Genomic DNA, 23,106 nt, shown 5'->3' with positions numbered 1-23,106 from the left:
TTTGCTCCTAGGGGTATCCCCACTCAAGAAGACGTTTAACACCTTCCAAGCAAACACTGCCGCTGCAAACAAAGGGTACGGGGAGCCCTCACAGCGTGCCCAGCCCCACACCTGAGTCTTGTGGGGCTAGGAGCACGCTGGGGAAACTCACCCCTAAACCAACCGGGGTTAATGCCTAGAGTGGGGGTCCCAGATGGGACGGGGAACACACGCATGGGGGCTGCTCACGAGGAGAGGGTTCTGCGGGGGGAAACGAGACCCGTGGGGGGGCTGCCGGTACGATGGGGGGCCAGGTCAGGAGGGGAACGCGGGGGAGGCACCGGGGAGGGGACGGGGCCAAAGCTTTGGGGTCAGCACCGCGGACAGAGCCCAGGCACCTGTGGGAGAAGGAAGAGGAAGGGGAGGAAGAGGAGGGCGAGGAAACGGGGCCAGCCCAGGCCGAGCGGCGCCCGGGCTGGGAGCCGAGGGCGGCGGGGACAAGGACGCGCGCTCCCCACCTGGGCTGTTGCTGGATCTCAGGCGCCTTCCACAGAGACACTGCAGCATATGCGAGCCTTTCTCCAGGAGAAGCCCAAGAATCCTCATGGATTTCACTTTGTGGCGCCCTCCCGCTGCTCGGAAAAGGGACCGGCCCCGGAGCGGCCGGCTCTCAGCGGCGGGGCGCCGGGAGCCCCCCTCGGCCCCAAACTTCCCGGCCCATCGCCGCGGCCCCGCCGCGCCCGGGGACCGGGGGAGAATGAGGAGGGGGACGAAGAGGGGGCCCGCCGCCACTTCTCGGGACTTCGCCGCCGGGGAAGGGCAGGCTGCGCCGGGAAGGGGGTCGGGCTAGCTGGAAGGACGTCAAGCCCTAGAAACGCGAGCGGCCGGCTCCCAGCCCTGCCCCCTGCCGGCACGGCCCCCGCCGGGACCCCCCCTTCCCCTCCTGCTCCCTGCCGAAGTCCCCCTGGATCCCCCGGGAACGGGGGGCGCCCCCCGGCCCTGTCGGCAGCGGGGCTGTGCCGGGAGCCCCCGCGCAGGGCTCGGGCAGCGCCGGGCCGGGGCTCCCCGCTCGGCCCCGAGCACGGCACCCGCAACGTGGCTGGGCCGGGCCCAGGACACACCTCTCGGCTTCGGGCACCACTGGCAGCCGTGCCTGCAGGCAGCGTGGGCCTGCCTCCTTTCGCTTACGGGTCCTTGTTTCCACTTCTGGAGCCTTTTTTCCCCACTTCCAGATCTTGCTTCCACTGACAGATCGCGCAGCGACAGCGCGGGGCTGAGGGCACTCCGCCCAGTCTCAGCGTTTGGTCTCTTTTCCCTATTTTTAACCCATTACAGCTAGATTTACTCCAAGCTCAGTGTTTGAGCCGCACAGACCAAGGCTGTACCCGGGCACAGGCAGGTGTCTGGGGAACGATGCTCTCTGGAGAGCTGTCTGATTTATTTATGAAACGACTCAGTGCAAAACCCACCCCGCACAGCCGGCATGGGAAGCTTCCTCCATGGAAAGGGGAAATAGATTAGCACACAGCAACCTCTCCCATGAACTCTTCCACCTGAATACAGCACAGTTTAAAAAAAAAAAAAAAAAAAAAAAAAAAAGAAGTTTTTCTGGGGGCTGTACTTAGGACATAACCCTGTGTGCATGCCGGGATAGAGGCTTTGTTGATAACTCGTGGCACGATGCCCCTCAACTCAAAACAAAAGCATGAGGTACAGTCAGCACCTGGGCTGCAGCACTGGGAATCCCACTAAGATGGAGAAGCAAAAGCTATAAACACAGGGAGATCGGAGTACCAAGGCATGTGAACCAGGCATAGCAACAAAAACATTGTTCTCCTGGGAGAGGCTATTGAGGATTTATGGCAAAACCAGAATTTGTGAGAGCACCACAGTCTTTCCTGCCATTAGTAAACACCCCCACAGTTTCAGTTTTCCTCTAGAATATGAAGAAAACAAAACAAAAAATGAGAATGCTAAATGTTTCATGAAATGGAAGCTCTTATTTTCCAGTCCGTCCTACTTAGTACACCAAAAACAGCACTTAGCTAGAAGCAGAGCCAGTAGCATAGAGCTCAGCACCATTAAAAGGATGCAAAGTAGCATAGATCCCAGGGATTAGTTATTAATAAACAATATTACACAGGACCTGGCAAACTCACCAAGTCACAGAATAAAGCCAAAGAGAAGCGCCCTTCTCTCTGCATATTCCCACTTATCCGGGATCTTAGCTCCAGCCAAAACTCTTAGCAATGCCTCTACAGTATTCGGGGAACACTACCAGGCTCTAGCAGGGCTGACACCAAACTGAGATTGCAGCTGTTACCTCTCCCCACCACCCCTAGCTTTCATTTCTCTCCTGTACTCTCCTGTACCTGATCAGCTAGTAAAATTGTAGCCCCTCTGAAACAAGGCCAGAAGCAGCTCGCACAGTGAGGCCCTAAATCACAACCGGTGGTTCTCGGGTACTTCTGTAATAGCACAAAAAGCAACAGCCCTGTCTCCGCAAGTGCCCCAGCAGTGTGTTTGAGACGAGAACAATTCTGGATCTGGCAGATCAAGGACAGCACAGCGAGATCTGAAGTCAAGGTGCCCTCCTTGCTTAGCAGCCAGGGAGGAGCTGGAAATGAGGGGGCTCTGATTTAGAGATGCCAACGCTGAAGTGCAGTGCTGGGTACCAGGAGAGGTGCACTGAGGTGTTACCTATGTTAAGCCAGCACAGGAAGAGGTACGTGCTATCACTTGGACATACAAAGCTACAGAAGTCTGTAAGAACAGATTAGAATGCAACAGGCAGCTGAAGTCAGAGACCTCTGCTCATTAAAATAACACTTCTTGGAAAAACTACTCAGAAAAATCCACAAAACTACCAACAAAATAACCCCCATTTCCTTGAGGGGTTTCCATCATCATCCAGCCAGAACAATGAGCCAGGCTTGATAGGTTTTGATCTGCCAGCACCTGTGCGTGAGGCAGGCTCCAAAGGGGTCAGATCCTGCCTTACAAAGGGGAGCAGAATCAGACCAGTGAAAAGAGCGAGCAAGTGTCACTTGACATTTCTAAAGGAGGGGCACGAGGACTGCAACAAGCACACCTTCTTTCAAACTGAGTAGGTTTAAGTAAGCTTAAACGGCAAAATGGAAGCATAAAAATGGCAAAGGATGATTCTTTAGGAACCGTGATGCATGACTCAAGTGTGTACATGCCACAAAACACTCAGTAATACCATGTACCCAATTAGGTAAGTGTTCTCCCAGTAAACAAAGCTTATGGAACTTGGAAAGACAAAGGGAGCTGACATAAATCAAGATATTGCTAGATAAGTTAACTCATTTTAATCCAAAACCAAGGCAAATCAAAATAAAATTCATTTCTCTGCAAAAGGCCAGCATATGTACAGACAATTTTTTAGTGGGACATAAATCTCGCTAGGGCTCCACCAATAGCTTGCATTACTAAATAGTAATGCAAATAGCGTCTAGAAAGTTACTGTGAAAATGTTACAGATACTTAAGTTTTGCCAGGTAGAAGCTGGGCATTAGAAAGAATAGAGTTCTTCAATAAAAGCAGGGATTGCATTTGCTGGAACATAAAGAAAGCTGGGAAAGACTCATTGAGGTCAGAAGATAGTCGCAGGGAACACAGTGTCATGTGTGTTTCTCCCTTATTAAATTAAAATGCCATTGGCCTTCTGAAGCACAGAACAGAAATGAGAATATGTTTGGGATTACGGAATTTAAATTAATACCTTCTACTAAAAACACTGTGCTCCGATCAGAGAAAAATAAGGTGATTTAGCAGACAAGGCTCTTTGCTAGGTATTAAAATAGCATAATGTGCAGTTTATCAGTTAGCAAAGCCCCAAAAAGAAAGTCAACAAAAGCTCAGAAGAGACTAGGCAGGAAATGCAATTCCCTTGGATTCACAGAAAGGCAGGTGCTGATCTTTCAAGGTGCTGGGTCCATTCTGTTTCTGGTTTCACCTATATTGACTACCTGCAGGCCTTTGAACACCGTGCCTGGTTCACAGATAAACAGCCTGCACAAGTAGGTCATTTTTGCAAGTCTTTGCCCTCATTATATTTCCTGGCCAAGTGCGGGTGGATGTGGTGCGAAATGGTCCATGAGCCCTGGCAGCTTTGTTCAGGCTGGTATACAGCCCTCAGACCTTGCCCCCTTTGTAAACCTACACATCTCCCTGAGAGCACCTGGGGCTCGTTTCTCGACCTTCACCCCATGGATCCATCTGTGATCATTGAAGGTACATTCCTCAGCGAAGACATAACCACTTCTTCCCAGCATCTTTCTTTGCAGAAGCCATTTGAGCAAAACCTGCTCAGGAACAGGCTAAAAGATTACATCCCTTTACAGTGCAAGTGCTTATCCTGCTGTCCTCATGGTGCCCTGAGTACTCCTGCTTTCCTCTGTCCCTCCTTTGTGAGGCAGGGCACTAGCACAAGAGCTGTGCTTGCTGTAGAGCCATGCTAACCGCACGCAGCTTCTTCTCACGCAGCTCCACCAAGGTGCAGAGCACACACCCCAGAGCTGGTGGGGAGCTGCAGCAGAAGTTCAGGGGTTTGCCAAAGGCCGCAGGACAATTTGCGTAAGTAAGGAATCTCCTGTCATTGCTCGGTCTGGTGATTCAGTGAGAGGATTAGTCTCTTCCTGACCAGTAAAAAATTGTGCCCATTATAAGGCAAAGATTGCAGCTATTCTGCTGGAAAGTACCAGGGAAAAAGTCTATCACACACACGTACCTCCTGACAGCAAATGGAAGATGGGAGAAAAAAAGACAGCTTGATTTCCTACATCAGATGAGAAAGACCAATTCCTTAGTTGCCTTTCCGTGCTCAGAAAGCAACAAAGCTCACATGAACGCACGGGAACAAATCACTTACTCCAGCTGCTGGTGGGGAGACTCGCCTGGTGAAACCTCAGCCTTCTCTCAGCTCACCAAAGCAGATTCAGATAAAGATGTCCCATAGGCTCGACCATTCAATAGGTTTACCCTCAGACATACAAAAAGCTCAAGGTAGTAGATGCATTTCCAGACGTTAGAAAGAAACCTAGTGTTGTATGTATCAAATATCTTGAATCAGAGTTAGTGAAAAGTGGTTGTTTGGGATATTTTTCAGCACAGTGACGCCTCCTCAGAAGCTGGAACTTTTAAGACTTCTCCAGGCATACTTTGGTAGTAGTGCCACTGGCTTGGAACAGATGCTTTGGAAAACAGAGTAAGAAAGTGGCAGCCATACATTGTTCTGTCCACCCACTGCCAGTGCCCTGCAGCTCTGTGATCTCCTCATCCACAGGATGTCTCACAATGCATTTAAAATCCCTTGATCGATTTCTCCGCAACGTATTTTTATAATTGGTTTTTGAAGCCAGTAATACTTTTGGTCTCCTCCCTGTCTTTTGGCAAGAAGTTCTACAGGTTAATCATGCACTGGGAGAAGCTTTCATTAGTTTAAAACTGCTTCTCGGAAGCTCCATTTAATGCTCACCTTAGCAGTTATACCGTGAAATGATAATTTCATGTTCTCCATGACAGTCACGGCTTTAGACGCCTCCGCCGTATTTCCCTCCTCAATTGTTTCATTTCTGAAGATGCTGAAAATGCCTAATCTGTTTCATCTCTCCCCGGGCAGCAGCTCTTCCATATGCTCTGCTGACCTTGTCACTGTTCCCTGCATCTTTTCTGGTTCTGTTCCCTTTTATTTGTTGTTTGAGAAGGATAACTAGCGCTGTACGCAGTATTCGAGGTGCGAGCACACCAGGGATGTCTAGTGTAGTGCAATGAGAGCTCCTGTTTGCTCCGTACCTTTCCCAGTAATTTCTGCTTGCTTCTGCTGAGCTAGCACTTTCAGACAGATCCACGGCTTCTCTGAGGTCTTTTACCAAAGAGGAAACAGCCCCGGTAGAACCCTTACCATTAATGACCATGAAAAGATGTGTTTCACCCGTGGGTGCATTACCCTGCACCCCTCGCTTTATGCTGCTGTTAGCTCACCAGATACTCCCCATCAGGAGATCCTTCTACAACTCTTCCCCACTCAGTTCTGCTTTCCTTCCTCCAAGTGATTTTGTTCTGCTTGGCAAACTGCCTCTTCTCCATCCCCTTGCTCTTCAAGAGCAGTTAGGACCATGCTGGACCGCAGATGTCTCTCCCTCCTCTGGTAGTTTCCCCACTCATGAGATCTGACCCACTTGAAGGAACCCTTTGAAGGAACCCCTCAGTGAGGGGAACATTTTTGAAATCCAGGTTCATGACTTCAGCTGGATCACCTTTACCCAGATGAGAGAACTCAGAAGGCAGGATCCCCCCGGCACTACCCCAGCCGATCACACCTGACTGCCAGATCCCCACAGGGCAAGGGGCTCTGATTTCTTGCAGGTGGCTGAATTCCAGCACAACCCCCAGACAGTGCCACGCTGTCCTTCACACCTGGGAGTGGCAGAAGCACCTTCCAGAGGTGCCAGCTCTGCTCTCTGCTCCCCATCCGACCAGTCTCTGCAGCCTCTCACAAGGGAAAAGCGAGCAGGAAGGCAGGAGATCTCCCTGGCTGCTGATCCCTCCGGGCTTGGAGATCATGAGAGAGAAAAGCAGATTAAAGAGCCATAATACAGTCAGCGCTGGGAAGTTCTGACCCACGGCGCCCCAGTAATTAAGGTTATTAATCCATAACAGGCAGCGACAGCTTTGCCTGAGACACGACCCATACTTAGAGGGCAACAGCTCACCGCTGTGCCAAGGGGCCTGGAGGCAGGCAACACACCAGCCAGTGGGGCTTGGGACACCTTGAGCAGGTGACTGCTGATACGAAGCCAATGCTGGAACTTCTACCTCAGCGCTAGTGCATCTTCTGTGTTCAACCAGGACACACTCTTGGTTCATCCCCGACCTGCTGCATGACATGTGAGCAACTGGCAGCCCCCTTTCCTTATTTAAGAGTGCAGCCAATCCACCTGTCTCACAGGGAAAGGCCGGGAGGCTTACTAAAGGAGATCTTCTGAGGACAAGCGTGGCAGACCACCTCTGCAAGGAGCGAGCTCCCCCTGCCCTGCAGCAACCCCCCTGTGATGTTGGTGTGCCCCTGGGGTCAGGCGTTACGAGCCTGCCCATCTGCCTGCTTCCAGAGACACCCAGAGCCTGGTGCTGTCGCCCAGCTCTGAAGCCGTTTATTCAGGCACACCGACAGGACACGTGTACGCGGAGCACAGTCTCATCTGGACAAGTACTTGCCCAACTCCCCGCCTTGGGAGCAACAGTACAAGAAACGCTTTCTGCTCCAGTTCACAGCTCCTTAGACCACAGCAAAGTTGCTACCAGGACACAACAGCTCAGAGCCTCGCTCATTAGCTGGCCATCACAACTAAAGACACATTTGAAACATCGATTGCACTGGCGAGACCCCTTCCCTGCAGCCCACAGCTCCCAGCTCCTCCAGTGCAGCATTGCTACAGCTGTGGGGGCTTTGGCAGACCCACACACAGGTTGTCCCTGCTGGTCCTGGCAGCAAAGAAATGACAGAAGCTGGGCATTAAATAATAATATTACAGAGTAGTTATAACGTGTCTATACGTGTACTGGAAAGGTCATGCGTCAAGAGAATTGAAGACCGGATTTACAAGACCTTTAGAAAAGCCAGCCTTGAAAATCCTGGCTTCTTAGGGTAGGGCTTCCCACTGCATCCGTTTTTTCCATGGAATTGGTTTAGAGGATTTTGTGGCTGGGAAAGTTCTTTTCCAAAAACATCTCTCATGCAGTGTCATCCTCTCCGGAGTGCAAGAGAGAGAAAGAAAGATCCTCAGAACTAAAGATCCTCAGAACCTCCTCTCTCAGGGACCGCCGCTGCTTTTGTTTGGGGCAGGTGCTCCAAAGAGGTCCAAAAATCAACACTCGCTTTTCCTTGAAGTGACATTTTCTAAATTATTTCAACTTTGCTGAAATATTTTGTTTGACAACGCGACGAAAAATAAAGTCTCAAGGAGAGACTTTGACCTTATCAAAACGAAACATTCCTGTAAGTTTCTGACGCAACATTTGACAAGTGTGCAGGGAAGAGGAGAGTTTGGGCTGCTCAGGGTTTGAGGACAAACAGTCAAACTGGTCGATATTAGCCAGCCCAGACACTGCCAGCCACGAGGCAGAGCCATCTCCTCCATCCTCTGCTGTGGCGATGGAGACAAAGCCAAGTAACACATTCGGGCTCCTTCCCTGCCTTTGACTCAGGTCTTTTAAGGTTCCTGTTGTTAGCGTTTCTCCGCAGCCATTAGAACCAGAAAATACCTAATTATGTCAGGTTGTGATTCTTACGTAACGGCTCGGGGATTTAAGAAAGGCCCCAAATCTGCTAAAAGTTCGCAACGCTGCTTTGCACTAATCATGCCCATGACAGGTAACATCGCCAGCTCCCCAGGCTGGGAACCACTGCTGCCTTGTGCCATGCTCAGTAATGGCCTTGCTCTGCTGCTGCTCAGGCTGATTATCAGCCCCTGGGAAGCCCTGCTCCCCTAGGGGCCGGTAAGAATCCTTCTTTCTTCGGCAGCTGGAGCTATCTGTCCTCCAGCCAGCCCTGCGCTAGCCTTGTGCCTGCCCACATCAAAAGAGCCACAAACATCATCCAAACAAGTGCCATGCGATGGCAGTACTCAATTTTAGGACTCCTGTCCAGTGCTTTGCAACCCTGAGATGAGGAAGCCCCCGCAGGATCGAAAAACCACAATGCCCAGCCCCACGCACCACTTCTTGCCAGGAGCAAGGGGCACCACACCACCGCTCCCTGTTCCCAGAGCTGCATCCTACATATTCAATAGCATAAATAGGAGAAACGTCCAGAGAAAGCAAAAATGTTCTGAACGTGCTCTCACATCACACGTAAAGCCCTGGACCACTGCCAAAACGATTTCCTTGCAGCTAGCCTTAAGCATTTGCTTAACCCCCAGCAGAGAAGCAACCTGAACTAGGCAGTGATATGGTTCACACAAACCCTCCGTAGATGTTAGGCACAACAGGAGCTCTGGAAGGAGCCACGAGGCCTCCCTTTGCTCTATCCACTTATTTGGAAGGCCTTCCCCATGTCCAAGTCCCAACACAGAGGTTTGACTCCCTTTCTCCACCACTTGGGCTCCTTTGCTGCTATCCAGACTCCCATAGGAGACCTCCATCCACCCCACACCCTTCTCCTCGCCCCGCTGTGGGGCACAGATGTAGCAGGGTGCCAGCTCAGCGCTCCCTGGCTGTGGAGCAATCACTGCATGTCTCCACGAGGTCCTCATGGGGCTGATTTGGGGCTCCTGTGCCACGGAGAGAAGCAATGGCTGGTTTGTGGGGAAAACAGGCACACAGCAGGGGACATCCTGCCTAAGCCACAGCTCCTGCTGCTTCCCTCTGTCCCAGATCATCCTCGCTTGAGGCCCGCTGGAGCAGCTTGTAAAAGGCAAACGTAGAAGACAATCTTCACTCTTCATTTCTCAGGACAGCAGAGCCAGGAGCTCCTGAGTACACGTGGCATTTGAGGGTGTGAGGAATGGAACAGTTGGCTCCCAGGTGGCTTTCTTTCCTTTCCCCTGCTGAATTACAGCGAGCATCACAGTCACATAATCTGCTTTTCATTCCCTTGTGCTCAGCGTCAAGCCACAATGAAGCCATAAGCAACCCAGCATCACTCAGCAGCGTACTGAAGAGCTCTGGTCCAGCCCTGCACGGCTGGATGGCACAGCATGCAGCGCTGCAGGGAAGGGAAGGCACTGATAACGAGAGATCAGGCTCCCCGTTTTATTTGCTTCACTTCTTCTGCAGCAAGCAGCAGCGAGGCACGGCAGAGAAGAGCCGTGCTCCTCTCCCTGCTCCCTCAGCCACCCTCCCGGTCACAGCGAGAGCTGTCAGGCAGGACCACAAGTGTCCAAGAAGGTTAGTGCCAACAGCACTCTGTGCAGGGGAAAGAGGGTGAAAGGAGAAGGATCCTTCTTAGGACGATGCTCTCATGGGACAGACTGCCCAAGGGACCTTTCAAAGCTGCTGGATGGGGTCTGAGCCTCAGACTTGCTGCACCCTGCCTCCTGGTGAAGCATCTCCAGGCTCAGGTGAGAGGGCACCAGAGCTGCTTCTTTGCCCTCTCACCTGAGCCAAAAGAAGGGGGGACATTTCTCAGCAGAGATGCCAGCTTTACTTGCACACGATCAGGGAAGTGCCTGGTAAGGGGCCTACATTAAGACAGAGTAAATTAATAATCAAGAGCAATCTCTGAGCTGACGTCTGCTCCAGCCTGTGGGACAGCCTCTGAGCAGCTAAAACTAGAACAGGCCCATTCCTGGGAACAAGTCACTGGGAAAGCACCGGTCTGTCGGGGATGGAGACAGCTGTGCTTGGATAATCTCGTTTCACATTTTTTTTCCTTCTGTTCCTGCCCAACTTGCCTCCTCACACAGGAAGCTCTTCCTCGCTGTTGGCTCGTGCCTGTGCTACCCCACGATTTCTTCCTGAGCGTTGCTCTCACTGAGGGATGCTTACTGCGGGATTCTGGCCGAGGCCAGTTAGCATTTCTCTCAGGGGTGCTCACACCAACTTAGGATCGATGGAGATGGGCATATGCTGGCTTGGCCAGTATAAATGACACTGCTTATAAAACTACACGGAGTACTTTCCCAGAGCTAAATAATTGCACGGAGACGGGCCCTTCGGTGCTGGCAGCAGTAAGGGTCACTGCAGCGTGTGCTAAGTGGGAGAGCTCAACTAAAAATAAAAAGCTAAAGGGAGGAAAACAACAAGCTGAACATCTTGTGACAAGTCACCCCAGAAGCCCTGTCAGTCTGCCAGGACTGCACTACCTGGGAACCTGGAGGGAGGCAAAGCCATCCACTGTCTGATGCTCAAGAGCTCTTTAGCCCACTCCAGCTTCAGCTGCTTTCTGTTGCTGGCTGCTTTTAACCTAGTTTTCCTCTTCCAGAACTCTTATTTCTGGCTGCAGCCTTCATTAGCAGAGACATGTTCCCCATTCTGTTCCTTCCAGAGATGTAGGCTACATCCCCAAAGTGCCTTTTGGGAAAGTCAGCCGAGGGTGCAGTGCCCTGGAAAACAGGGAGGAGCAGAGCTTCGGGTGCGCGTTTTCCCTCCCAGTTCTCAGGATCCAAACCCAGCTGGTGAAGCGTTTGGATGGGAGTGTTCTTTCCTAACCATTGCCAGCTTTGTTTCCAAATGTGATGGAAAGACTGCTAAGGACAGAGACCTCTTTTCTTTTCATCATCTGTTTTCTTTTGGCAGGTGATGCAATGACTTCTGTTTTTGTTTTGTTTTTAGATCTCCATTTCTGCTGCCCTCTTATACAAGGAGATGTGGAAGAGGTTTGCATAAAATGGATCTCTGCTGTCAGTGCATGGCAATGCAAAAGCTTCCAGGAACCTCAGTGATCACAGCTGAAAAAGCTCTTTCCTGCTGATCCAACTGCAGAAGAAATCCAAGAAAGAAGTTTCCCTGAGTGGGATGGATGCAAAGTGTTTCCTATCCCAAAGCCTCGCAGCCACATCAGCAGAGCGCTGCTCTTAGTTTGGGGCTGCTGGGAGACTGGATCAGCTCTGACCAAGCAATTACACTGCCTGCAGTTTTGAACCAGACTGAGTTCAGCCAGCCCAAAACACAGCCCAGACAACTTTGCACCTGGCTGCAAAAGATCGTATAAGACATACCTATGGCTGCTGGCATTAACTCAGGCCACGCCATCAGTTTTGGAAAGCATCAACACCAGAAGTTACGCTGGGGATGTACTGGGGGTGCTGAACATCAGCAGCAGAGCTGTTCCCATGGCAGCTGAGTACAAGGCTAACAAATCTTGTACAGAGACGCTGAGGTTGGCACTTCTGTCCCCTCTTCCCAAGTAGAGGTATTACAGCAGGACTGGAAAAAAAAAAAAAAAACACCACTTTTTTTCCTTTAAGGTGGCCTTCTCGCTGTGTTACTGCCCCATCAGGCTTCTGGTCCTCCTCTGTCTCAGGGTTTTTGTAGGCTAAATCCTGCTACCAGCACAACAGGCGCTGGCTGCTCTCCACCCCGAACCTCTGCCAGGCTGTGGGATGGATGGAGCAGGTTTTAAACGTACGGTGATTTGCAGCAGCGCAAGAAGCTACCAACAATCCTTCTGCTGAAGGTGGCAGCCTGCATCCCAAAGGACCTCAGCACAGCTGATTTACAAAAAACACTCGAAACAACAAACACTCTTATCTCTTGACAAACCCGGTCTCTGCAATGCTCTTACAATTAGATCTCCTCTGAAACCCTTATAAATGCTCCCTGCATGTTTTACCTAGGGGAACTATGGGAACACCCTGTGCAGATAGGCATTAGGGAGAAGTGCACGTACTTTCCAGCAGAGCGGAGCCTTCATTTTTTTTTTTTTGTGCCTTCTGTGCAATGAGTTTGTGCTATCACACACCAGCCTCACACCCTGGACCCTTTCAGTTACAAACTTTTTGCTTCTACAGCCAAGGTGCTTTTCAGAGCTCTGCCTGGCTGACAGCTTGACCAAGCCACGAGTCCTCCCTACGCAGGGCACAGTTTTGGCAACGTGTGACTTTTCAAGCTCGCAAAGGAACAAGAAAACCCAAGGCTAGGAGCTAAGAAACAAGAAGAGTGACGGTGATAGAGCACTGGAACAATTTAACAAGGTGAATCTTCCACTGCTGGTCAATTTTAAATCGAGATGCGATGTTTTCTGTTTGATGCTGCACTTCAAGCAGGAGTCAATCGAGGGCAGTCCTGTCACTTGCTCTCTGCAGGAGCTCAGACTGAGAAGATCACAAGAGCCTCTCTGACCCCATAACCCAGGAATTAATGCCTGGGAGGAGCTTCTTGTAAAATCTGCCAAACCACCGCCCTTTAAATCCCTACCTATGACTCCTCTGCCATGAGGCCACGACACAGAATCAATTAGAGAGCAGAGAAGATGGAAAATGGAAAATAAACAAGAAGTCACTGAATAACAAAGACCAAGGCACGGTGACAGGAAGATGGAGTTGGGAGCACTGCCCTGCACCAGGCTGAATAGGACCTATTCTGGGCTCACGGAGATCACGGGAGTTTTGCTATTACTGACATCACCGGTACTCAGATTGTGTCCTCTGCTCAGCTGCAGAGGACACGGGTTTGCTTTCGGCAGGGTCACAAAGCCAGCGCTGGTCCCAAACACTGAACAGTCCCACGGCACAGCCAACCTAGGCACGAAGCCGTTCTTTTACTTTAGCTCCCTGGCCAAGCCGTCTTTGCAGCTGTAATGCTAGGCTGAAAGAGACTGGATATAAACAAAAGGAAAGAGAAGAACAAACCAAAGCTGCCTTTCCATTATTTTTGTACCACTGCTTTGGAATCAGCAAAAATAACCTCCCTCGTCAGATCTGGGTTTCTCAATGCATCTCCTATAAGAAGTTGGCAGGGGACTGAACAAGGAATGAAAACTATACCACACAAGTCCTCAGAAAGCCACAAGAGGGTAGCAAAACATTTTAGAGAGCAGCTAACCGGAGCCCAGACAGAGCAGCCTGATCTGCACCTGCAGCACTCCTTACCTTCCGCTCACTATTTCAGTTATTCAGGAAAGTCACATTCTTACTCACCCCTGCCCATTCCTTTCTCAAATCTTCCACCTTGATTTCTTTGCAGATGAGAAGGGAAACTTATATTTCGTGTTACTCTTGCCCTGCCCCTCGGGAAGAGGCTTGCTTCTCCCTGATTTTCCCCCCAGTCCCTGCATCGCCCCCAGGCCAACGCCGCCCTGCAGCGGTGGGCAGCGCACAGCCTCCCACCGGGATGGAGGGGCTGTGCAGCGGTGGTACCACACAATGGGGAGGAGAGAGGGGGGATGAGGGTCCAGAGGGCAGAAAGCTGTGTCCAGCAGGTTGGGCAAACCAGCCCTGTTGGTAAAGTCCCTACAGTAGGAGCCATGGGATTACTGCAATGGTCTTGCTCATGTGGAACTCACACGACTCCCTGCCTGACATGCTCATGGCCAGGTTCTGACTTTCTCAAAGCTGGGAAAAGTACAAGAGAAGGAGAAGCATTTGTTTTTGTAAAGCCTTCCCCACCTCTCCAAAAGCCTCCATTCTCTACCTTGCAGATTCCCATCCTAGTTGCATGGAAACCCCTCAGCATCACAAGTGCCCCCAGAGCCAACAAATCAGCCCTGCCCCAGATCTTCTCACACCTTTTCTGATGAGTGTTTGGGTAGGAAGACTTGCAGGATTTTTTTTTTTATTATTATTAAGGCTCCCACGCACGACATTGTCACCAGGATTATTCAAGTCAGGACGCAAGCAATCCTGCTGTCCTGTTTGGAGACGCTCTGTATGGAACAAGGAGACCGGTCAGGAGCTCGGCAAAAAAGGAGTCTGGCTTTTAAATAGCTAACTTTTCCATGCAGTCTGCAGGAACCAGAAATAGCTCCTGAATATTTCAGCAAATCATTCCCAATAATTAAAATTGTGATGTGTTTGCTGTCAATCCTAAATGCGGTGAGAGCCATCAGATAGATTATTCACTACAAATTATTCATCCAGCTGCACTCGCAGAGTTGAAAATTTCCGTTCGCTTAGACCTAAGCTCAAAGACTCCATCAAGCCTCTCAATCAGTAGTTCTTTCATATCTGCTCATTGCTAAAAAAAAAATAAAAAAATAAAAAAATACACAAAGTAGCCTTCCTTTGGCCATCCTATTTGTTAAATACAGGTACATCTCACCAGGCAAACGCTGTAGTGCAGCTGACACACTGCACTGACTGTCGGGTTCTATCTGCCCAGTGCAGCTGCTTTCAGTGCATATGAGAGAAATGGAAGTCATTAAATATTTTATGCAAACAATACCCCAGACTGGAGCATCATCCTTGTTCTGCCCAGGTGCTGGGCCATATCTAAGGATCAGTGCTTTGCCACAATGTCAAGAAGCAATGGGAGGTAAAGGAAAGGCTATCACAGACCTCTAATTTTTGGGTAAAACAACTGCCCTTGTAGAGAACTTAAGCCTTGCCTCCTCAATAGTTGAAGTGAGGCATTTACTCACAAGCTCCCTGAAAAGGCACTATCAAAGCTAAAGACCTCAGAAGCACCATCTTCTTGTAGCATCATGAAAAATTTCTAGCATCATCTAAATCCAGTCCAGCAGCTCACTCCTCCATTACATCTTCTGCATGAATGACAAATGTGAAACAGAGCACACTCAGCACAAGAACACGTTCTGGGCAAGGTCCATTTAGATGTCTTTTTAAAGAAAGTATCCAATATTTAAGGGTGTCTTCACTTTCTTGTACCTGAGGTTAGGACACCTCAGGAGGATGAGATATTTTGGAAGCACTGAGCATGTCTGCTAGCATAGTCAGGGCATGGGCATCTCTGTTTGAGATGGTCCCACTGTCCCCCAGCACATCTGGATGCTTAATATAAACGTTATTACAAATGACTCCACCAACTTGCCCCTAATCTCCAGTCTGACACACTCCAGAAGAGAAGACTGTGAGCTAGAACAGCCCCTTCCTCAGGCTGCGTGGTATGTGCGTTTCCAAATACAAACCCACTCTTTTCCATCATTTTTGCCCCAGTAATCTTTGTGTTTCACAACACAAAGAAAGCTGTTGCCAATGTCCAAAACAGAGCAAGTACTTGGCAAAACAAGCTGCCTTTTTAATAGGAGGGCAGCATTTCATTGCTATGCATTCGCATGGCAGTCGCACTCCAACGATCTCACCAGCCGCCCCACCCCATGGGAAGCTACAACCTCTTCAATTTTTGCTACGCCAAATTAAGTACACACCTTCCCAAGACAACACTCTCTGCTCTCCAACTTGCAAAAAGCACAAAGAAGAATCTTCCTTTTCTGAAAAATTGACAAAGAGGCTGATGGGCAGCCCTCAAAGTCCTCTCCTGGCTACTGCCTTGCCACAGCACGGCCTGTAATAATCCTGCCAGTGTCACAACTTCAGGGAACAAGAAGCCTGGTCAGGAGGCCCAGAGCCCAGCCTTGCTGCTTCTGACTTCAACAGGACACTGGGTCAAGCCTTGAGGGCAGGGACAGAGGCCAGAAGGTGCTTGCACATGAATAAGCCTTTCCTGCCCAGGTGCCCTCCCTGGCAAAACACTCCCTTTGCATAGAGGGCCAAGAGCATGTTGCTGTTGCACAACTGAGTGGCAATTTTAAGCTCAAGCTTGGACTTAATGGCTTTCCAGGGGTGCAGTGAGATGAAGCTATCCCTTACCTGGGATATGCCTGATGTCCTGATAAAAACTGTCAGCTCTGGCTTCTCACTCAAGGAACATCCACCAGGAACCTTCTTCCTAAGCTTTTTAGTTCTGTAGCCAAAGGGGCAATTCAATAGCAGGTGGGCGCAGACAGGGCAGTGTGAGGGAAGATGATCAAATCAACAGAAAAAGAGGAGTTAAAGCCAAGTGCACATAGGCAGAAGAAGCGCAGAAGTGCTGTGGGAAGACAAAGCCATTCGTTTTCAGGTTTGAATATGTGAGAACTGTACAAAATCTGGACTTAAGGCTAATAAAAGCAAAAGCTTACTAACAGTGGTGAGATTGCACGCATTCACATAGAGCCTGCCTGGGTGGCTCAGACTGCAAGATTTTAAACAAGAAGTATGTAATAAATGGGTTCAGGAGAAGCCTTGGTCTACAGACCATGATAGTTGCCTGGACATCATATTGCACCTACCCCATTCAGCCATTAGACCCCATCCTGGAAGAGGTGACAGAGCTAAAACCTGAGACGGAGCAGCTCTTTCCCCATGGACCAGGTGTGGGCAAGGCACAAGGGCTAGAGCTTGGCACTGTGAGCTCTCTGGGGAGACAAGTCCTCTCCCGTGAAACTCCTGAAATCCCCCTGTAGCAGAAATTATCTCACCAGGGAAACAAACAAAAGACACAGTAAGACAATAGCTCTCAGTCTTTGCATACTTGCATCCCTATACTAGCAAAATTTCTCCAACTCTTACCCCCAGCTGCGAACACCCTTGTTTGTTAGCCCACACCTCACTGCAGTTCTAGATTCAGCTCTGACACATGTTCTTGCAGGCTCAGCTTAACAAAGGGCCCAGAACAGTGGCTCAGACTCAATTATAGCTCCAGGAAAAAAACAACAGAGCACATGTGGTTTCAGTGAGTGTCAGGTCATTAGAAATTTGGCTCCAGAGTGCTACCCAGGAAAGACAGGGCTGGCTTCTCATCTACTAATTAGAGCTGTGGTGCAGAGCTTAGCAGGGAGCTGAGGCTGGGCAAGTGCCCTCCCCTCCTGCAGGTATTTGTAGTTCATCGCTGGTGCCTGCAGGGAGCTGCTCTGCACCCTGCCCTGGGGACTGCGTGACATGACTCTGCGAGTACATCAACAGACTGGGTAATGCCATGTAGGGCTTAGAGCTCTGGGGAAGAGGTTGGTAAGTGAGCACAAAGCACAGCGTTTACCCAGCTCAGTGGGGTTTTACCCCTTTGTTCCTGCCACTCCAACTCAGATGAACGGCTACCACCTCCCACCATTTCTGCTTTTCCACTGGGTTTGGTCTCTCTGGCTTCTGTGCAGATGCTGCTGGTGGGCTTCCACACCAGAAGGTGCTCTCATCTAACCAGAGCTTACAGATTTCTGCTTAATTTGTTCAATAGCTGAGCTACGTTTCCCCAGCTGAAGGATTTGTAGGGTGTCCTGCCTGGCCTCCATGCACTCCAGAGGACTGCATGTCCCGAAGGTCCCACGGTCCGTCTGCCCGCGCTCATGCCCATATCTCAGGCTTCCTGAGGAGGCCGAAGTGGCGCTAGACACCCGTACTCAAAAACGGCCTCACCCACAAAGACTTTCCAGACAATTCTGATTTCACCTCAAGTCAGATGACGCACGATGTGAGCAGTTTGCCAGAATTGTCAGCAAATGCTTCTGCTCCTGCTAAAAGCCTTGTGTCAGGGCTGAGCAGTAAATCGCTATATCAGTCCTTAGCCCAGCCCCAAACACCTCTAAGACCATCTCCAAGTGCCCCCAGCACCTCAGAAACACGTTGCCCATTCTCACAAGCTCGGTCTGCACTCTGCCATGCGTTTTGGCCAGTGCAGGTTGAATGTTTCTCCCCCACATTTTTTAATGACATTTTCCAGAAAAAAAAAAAAAAATGCCATTTTGACTTTTTTTCCCCAGTTTTGAAGAAGTATTGTAGTCGTGCTGACTAGGAAAAAAGTTCACATTTCCCACTAAGAAAAATGTGTGGGAAAAGAGCTTTTGCAAAGCATGTGGTGTAACAGGAAAGGATCGTCAGATTACCTGAAGAACTGCTACTTGCCTCCAGTAAAGCTCTATTTTGGTTCAAAGCCCTACTTGCAAATTCTCAGGAAGCAGATAATACAGATTTTCTTACAGTATTTCAGATTAATTGCTTCATAAGAGATGGAGTATCCTCAAAATAGGATAGCTGTAAGCTTCTGATTCACATATTTGCCATTTTAGGTTTTTATGTATACGTGTATTTTTAATGAAGATATAGAACATCATGGGAAAAATAATCCGATTTGCAATTTTACCTGTGGACTGAGTTTAGCATGCAGGAAATCCAGGTTGTGGGAGTGTGCTTTCAACACAGCCCTCATTGCATTCATAACACGATGCAGTGGAGAAACCACAGGCTGAGGTGGATCGCACCCAAAGGGTTCTTCTAATGCATTAAAACCTTTTTGCCATAAATTGATCAGCATCCCTAGCACATCCCATCTCAGATGTGCTCAGAGTTCAGAGTTTCTTCTTCTTCCAGAAGATTTCAACATAGCCTTGCAACTAGTAAAAGCTATGATAGGAAGTTCTGTAAATGAATCTTTTAAAGAGAAAGTTGAGCAGAAAAACATATCTACAATTTGCAGACAAAACACACTGGTTACATCCATACTGACAGCTTCATACAGTGCCAAACACTAAAGTGCCTCCTGATACCTATGGGCAAGAGGCTCTGCCTCACTTAAAGGAGGAGTTTCAGAGTTTAACCCAGGAACACTGCACCAGTCATGGCACAACACATGGTGGGCATAACAACACCCCAGAGCTTCCAGGGAAAAGCAGCTCCTGGTTACAGAGCGGTCACAGGGAAGTCACTCCCAGACCCCAGACCTATATGAATAAGCCTCTCCACACCTCCCCATCGCCCTGAGGCCCCACTTTACTTTGAGGTTTCCCAGAACATTGAATGCTTTTCCCAGTATCAGTTTGTAGAGGCAAAGGCTTTGTTGTGTTTTCATATTCAAGGATGAATTCAGAAGAACAAAAACTACTTGCTTTCAATGCGTCATCCTCATGAACAGGCCCAACAAGGTCTCAATGAAAAAGCACAGGCTTTTATTCCTTCCTATCCACCTACGTATAAATACACAAATAACCCCAGAAACATGGATCTTGCCACCCTTGAAACCTTCCAGAGACACAGCACACTCCTCCTGTCCGCACACCATCAGTATAAGTTACCGGGCCTGCGAGGGAACAACAACCTTGAGAAGAACACGTTCAAAGTGATTAGGAAAGCTGGTGGAGCACAACAGCCACGGAGATTTTCTTTCCACCTCTCAGCAGACACAGAATGGTCTCACCTCAGCATAGAGCCACAACACCAGAACATACCTGGAAATGTCTTTATGCTGTACGTAACTAACGCTGTATGCTCGGCATGTACAAGGAGACAATGCAGTCATGACACCGTGACAAGAAGTGTTAATTTTACAGCCCCAGCTCAAACTTTTGTTCCCTCTAGCAGACGTAAGCATGCAAAGTGGGATCCCAATTCAACCACGAGCCAACCCTGGCACCGCGGTGTTGCTGATCCAGCCATCTGGTTGGGAAGATTTTTCTCTCCCTCAGCTCCCTACCACCTCACACTCCATAAGCGACGTCTTATGACCATTACCAGCACCAATTATAAAAGGCATCTGCCTGCAGCGACAGAACGGAAACCGGCACAATAAGGTGTAAGGAAGGCTCCGGGCTGCCTGTGCTTACGGCAGCTCCCACGGGTTCACTGACGAGAAGGCACCGACACCTTTTAGAGGAGCTACGTGGGGAACTGCTGCTGGCAGCAAGGTGCGGGGCATGTGAGTTGCTGAGCTATAGGAGAAGCAGGAAAGGGAAGCGATGGGGTAGTTAGGAACTGCCCTCATCAGCGTTCCCAAAGATACTTTGGGCTCTCAGCAGAAACAGGGGAAAGAGAACAGGAAATTGGGGATTGGGCAGGGGGCATAGTACAGCAGCACCCCAGACCCCAGCCAGCGCACAGGCATTTTCCTGACCTGGTTCAGCAGCAGTCCTGCCAGCCCTGCTGCCCAGGGGGGTCACCGTAAGCCAAACCTGCCCGGGTGTCTGCAACACAAAGCTAGCAGCGTAGGGACACTCCCATGATATTTCATTTCAGGAAAAAAAAAAAAACAAGGGAAGACATTACAAGTGCTATCTTGAATGAGGCCCGCAGATGACTGCTGTTGCTCCAAAACATCAGCTGCCCTGTCTCATACCTCCACGTGTAACTAGCATGGTTCAACACTTAAAACAGGTTCAACATAAAAACTTAAAACATTAAAAACAGAACCAGATTGTTACTCCTACAGGAGGCTGTTCCAGAAATTTGTCCCTTTGCTAGTCATAAATTTTCCTTCTAACTTCCAGCCTAAGTTTACGGACATAATTCCAGTACCGGCACAATACAAGGCCCTACACACCCCGCACATAATCATCAGGATTTGTAAATCACTTACAAGATAAACGAATGTGCTGCTATCTGCACACAGAGGAGCTGCTCTGCAGTACACGTGCAAGTTGCCATCCCTGGGGAAGGGGAGGACGAGGAAGGGCAGCTGTCCGGTCACTGGGATGCTGTTGCTACGCAATGGCTCTTTGGTGACTTAAACCAACATAAATTTGATAGCTCAGATTTAATCGAGCAGTCTGCAGTGGGTGCTAACAGGAATCCCTGCTGGCAGGCACAGCAGAGGCCAGGCACCAGCAAACAGAAGATCAACAAAAGGTCTCACCCCAAGAGATGGCCCAGGCACAGGACATCACCTTCTGTCAGTCCTGTGCCGCAGTGCCAGGATGCCGACAAGGACTGTCAATCCACACCTCCTTGTAGCCAGGAACGGCCTAGGCTGGAGAATGTGAGACTGTTCTTAGTTTGTATTTTGGGCTCAACAATGTGTGAAGGTTCGCAGCCCTGTGGGGGTCAGCCCATCACAGTAATAGGAAGGTCAAAGATGAAATTAAGGATCAATTCCCCGTTCCCCCCTTCGGATTATAGGGGAAGAAAGGAAGGAGTTTATGGCCCATCTTATTTTATGGTATGTCTTCAAATGTTCAGTCCTTTAAAATCAAAAGACTCTGACATTTTTCACATCAAGTATTTTCAAAACCAGGCGAACGCCCCAAGGGAACATAGGAAGACAAAATACTTTATCCCACAGCACAACACATTTTTGGTGTTTAAAAAACCCCAAACCCACTACTTCTGTATTGCACCAAAGTCACCAGTGAAAGAGAAAATGTTGTGCTGTCCTTCCCTTATTGCAGAACCTCATTCTCATCCTCACCTCCAGTTTCAAGAACTTAAAATAAAAGCTACAGTCTGGGGAGCATCTGCCATGATTTTCAAATAAGGCAGAGAGCTACTGCCAAGCTAGATAAAGTGTGACGGTCCTGCAAGCGGCTGCCACAGGCTAAACTAATTGAGCTGCGCATTACACAGATGAGTACACAAGGCGAGATCACGTAGCAGTGGATTGCACCATTTGAATGACAATCTCAGTCCGGAGGGTGTGTGAACGCAGCCCTGCAACGATGCTCCTGGGCAGAGCTGGGTGGGGCAAAGCCCCTAGGGACCTGAACTCCGGAGCGCTGGGCAAATTGCTCAGCCCCTGACACCTGCAGCACAGCCACGCGGCTCACAAGGCAAGCTTTGTGAACAACAGATTTACCACTGCAGTAACAACTTTTCAGCGCCTTTGTATTCACAGAGCTGGGCCTTTTCATCAATAGGAATTTTAATTGAAAATTTTGATCTAGGCAAGGTCCGGGTACAAATGCATAAGCACACAAAACAGGTAGGAGTCTCAGCTACTCACATATCCTAAATGTGGCAACACATTCACATGCTCAGTCTCATCCCTCTTTTTTAAAGAGAATTTAATATTTTTGTATTATAAATATACATACAGAAGTGTTGGCTTCCCTCTGAAGTTTTTGCTCAGGCACTATTTCCCCTACAGGAGAAGGAAAATGGTGACCCAAGCTGTGAGACTTCTCCTTGGCTCTGCCCAGCTCCCAGCACTCCCTCCACGGCACTCCTGAGTGCTGTAGGAGTGTGGCCCCAGCAGCAGGCAGAGGACTCAAGGAAGTGCAAGGTTTGAGGAGTAACCTGGGAATTGCTTTGCCATTTAACAATGCTAAGCAGGTTGAGGACAAAAGACCAAGGAGATGGCAGAGGGAGATAAACTCTGGCCCAAAGTGGGGCAGACCAGTAAGTGCCATCGCTAATTGCTGCTCCCCAGGCAGGAGCTCGGGCAGAAACATCACCAGCAGCTTGAACAGCTTTATTGATATTTGTTCTCCCTTCACCCTTGGTAATTCACACAAACAAGAGATTAAAAGAAAGAAGGAAAGGCACAAATAGTGGGAGGGAAGAAAAGGGTAATTAGTGGTGGCAGGAGCAAGAAGATCAGTAGGGCCCTAGTGACAAGGAAAAGACAAGAGGGAAGGAAGGGACTAACAGGCACTTAGTATTTCAAGCACAGAGAGGTTCCTGCAGCTAGGGATGCCAAAGCGAGACTTGCTTAATATTATGACTATGACAAAGCAGAAAAAAAAAAACAGAACACACATTGATTAAAGCAGCAGGCATCTCCCTTGGATGCCGAGACTCAGCAAGGGGCTGCAGCTTCCCAAGGAGGCAAGCATTTAGATTTCAGCTATTCCGAGACATGGACCATATGTCAGGGCCATCTGGAGGCTGCTTTATTTGATGGATGTCAGATGCCTCCAAAGACACCACGGAAGGGAGCTGAAATATTGGGAGCTGATTGATGGCGAGGGCACTTAACTGAAGATGACCCCACTTCTTACACATTCACACCTGCTCTGCAGGAGCAGCTCAA

At 49.4% G+C, this 23,106-nt stretch overlaps 1 protein-coding gene across 2 annotated transcripts in view; it reads right to left on the bottom strand.

The window, feature by feature from the left end:
* The window catches only part of FGF12 (fibroblast growth factor 12), a 206,579-nt gene that overhangs the window by 131,025 nt on the left and 52,448 nt on the right, over positions 1 to 23,106 (bottom strand). Inside the window, exon 1 of one of the 2 annotated variants that reach the window (XM_035334483.1) lies at positions 498 to 819. The exons of the other annotated variant lie outside the window; for it this stretch is intronic. Coding sequence (XP_035190374.1) covers positions 498 to 585 — 88 coding nt within the window. The 5' untranslated portion in view covers positions 586 to 819. Of the gene's footprint in view, positions 1 to 497; positions 820 to 23,106 lie in introns of those variants that run through there. 2 annotated transcript variants of the gene reach the window in all.

Source organism: Oxyura jamaicensis, chromosome 9 (assembly GCF_011077185.1).
Source record: "Oxyura jamaicensis isolate SHBP4307 breed ruddy duck chromosome 9, BPBGC_Ojam_1.0, whole genome shotgun sequence".
Taxonomy (NCBI): Eukaryota; Metazoa; Chordata; class Aves; order Anseriformes; family Anatidae; genus Oxyura; species Oxyura jamaicensis.
Note: the sequence above shows the minus strand (reverse complement) of the source record. Positions and strands in the feature narration are given on the sequence as shown.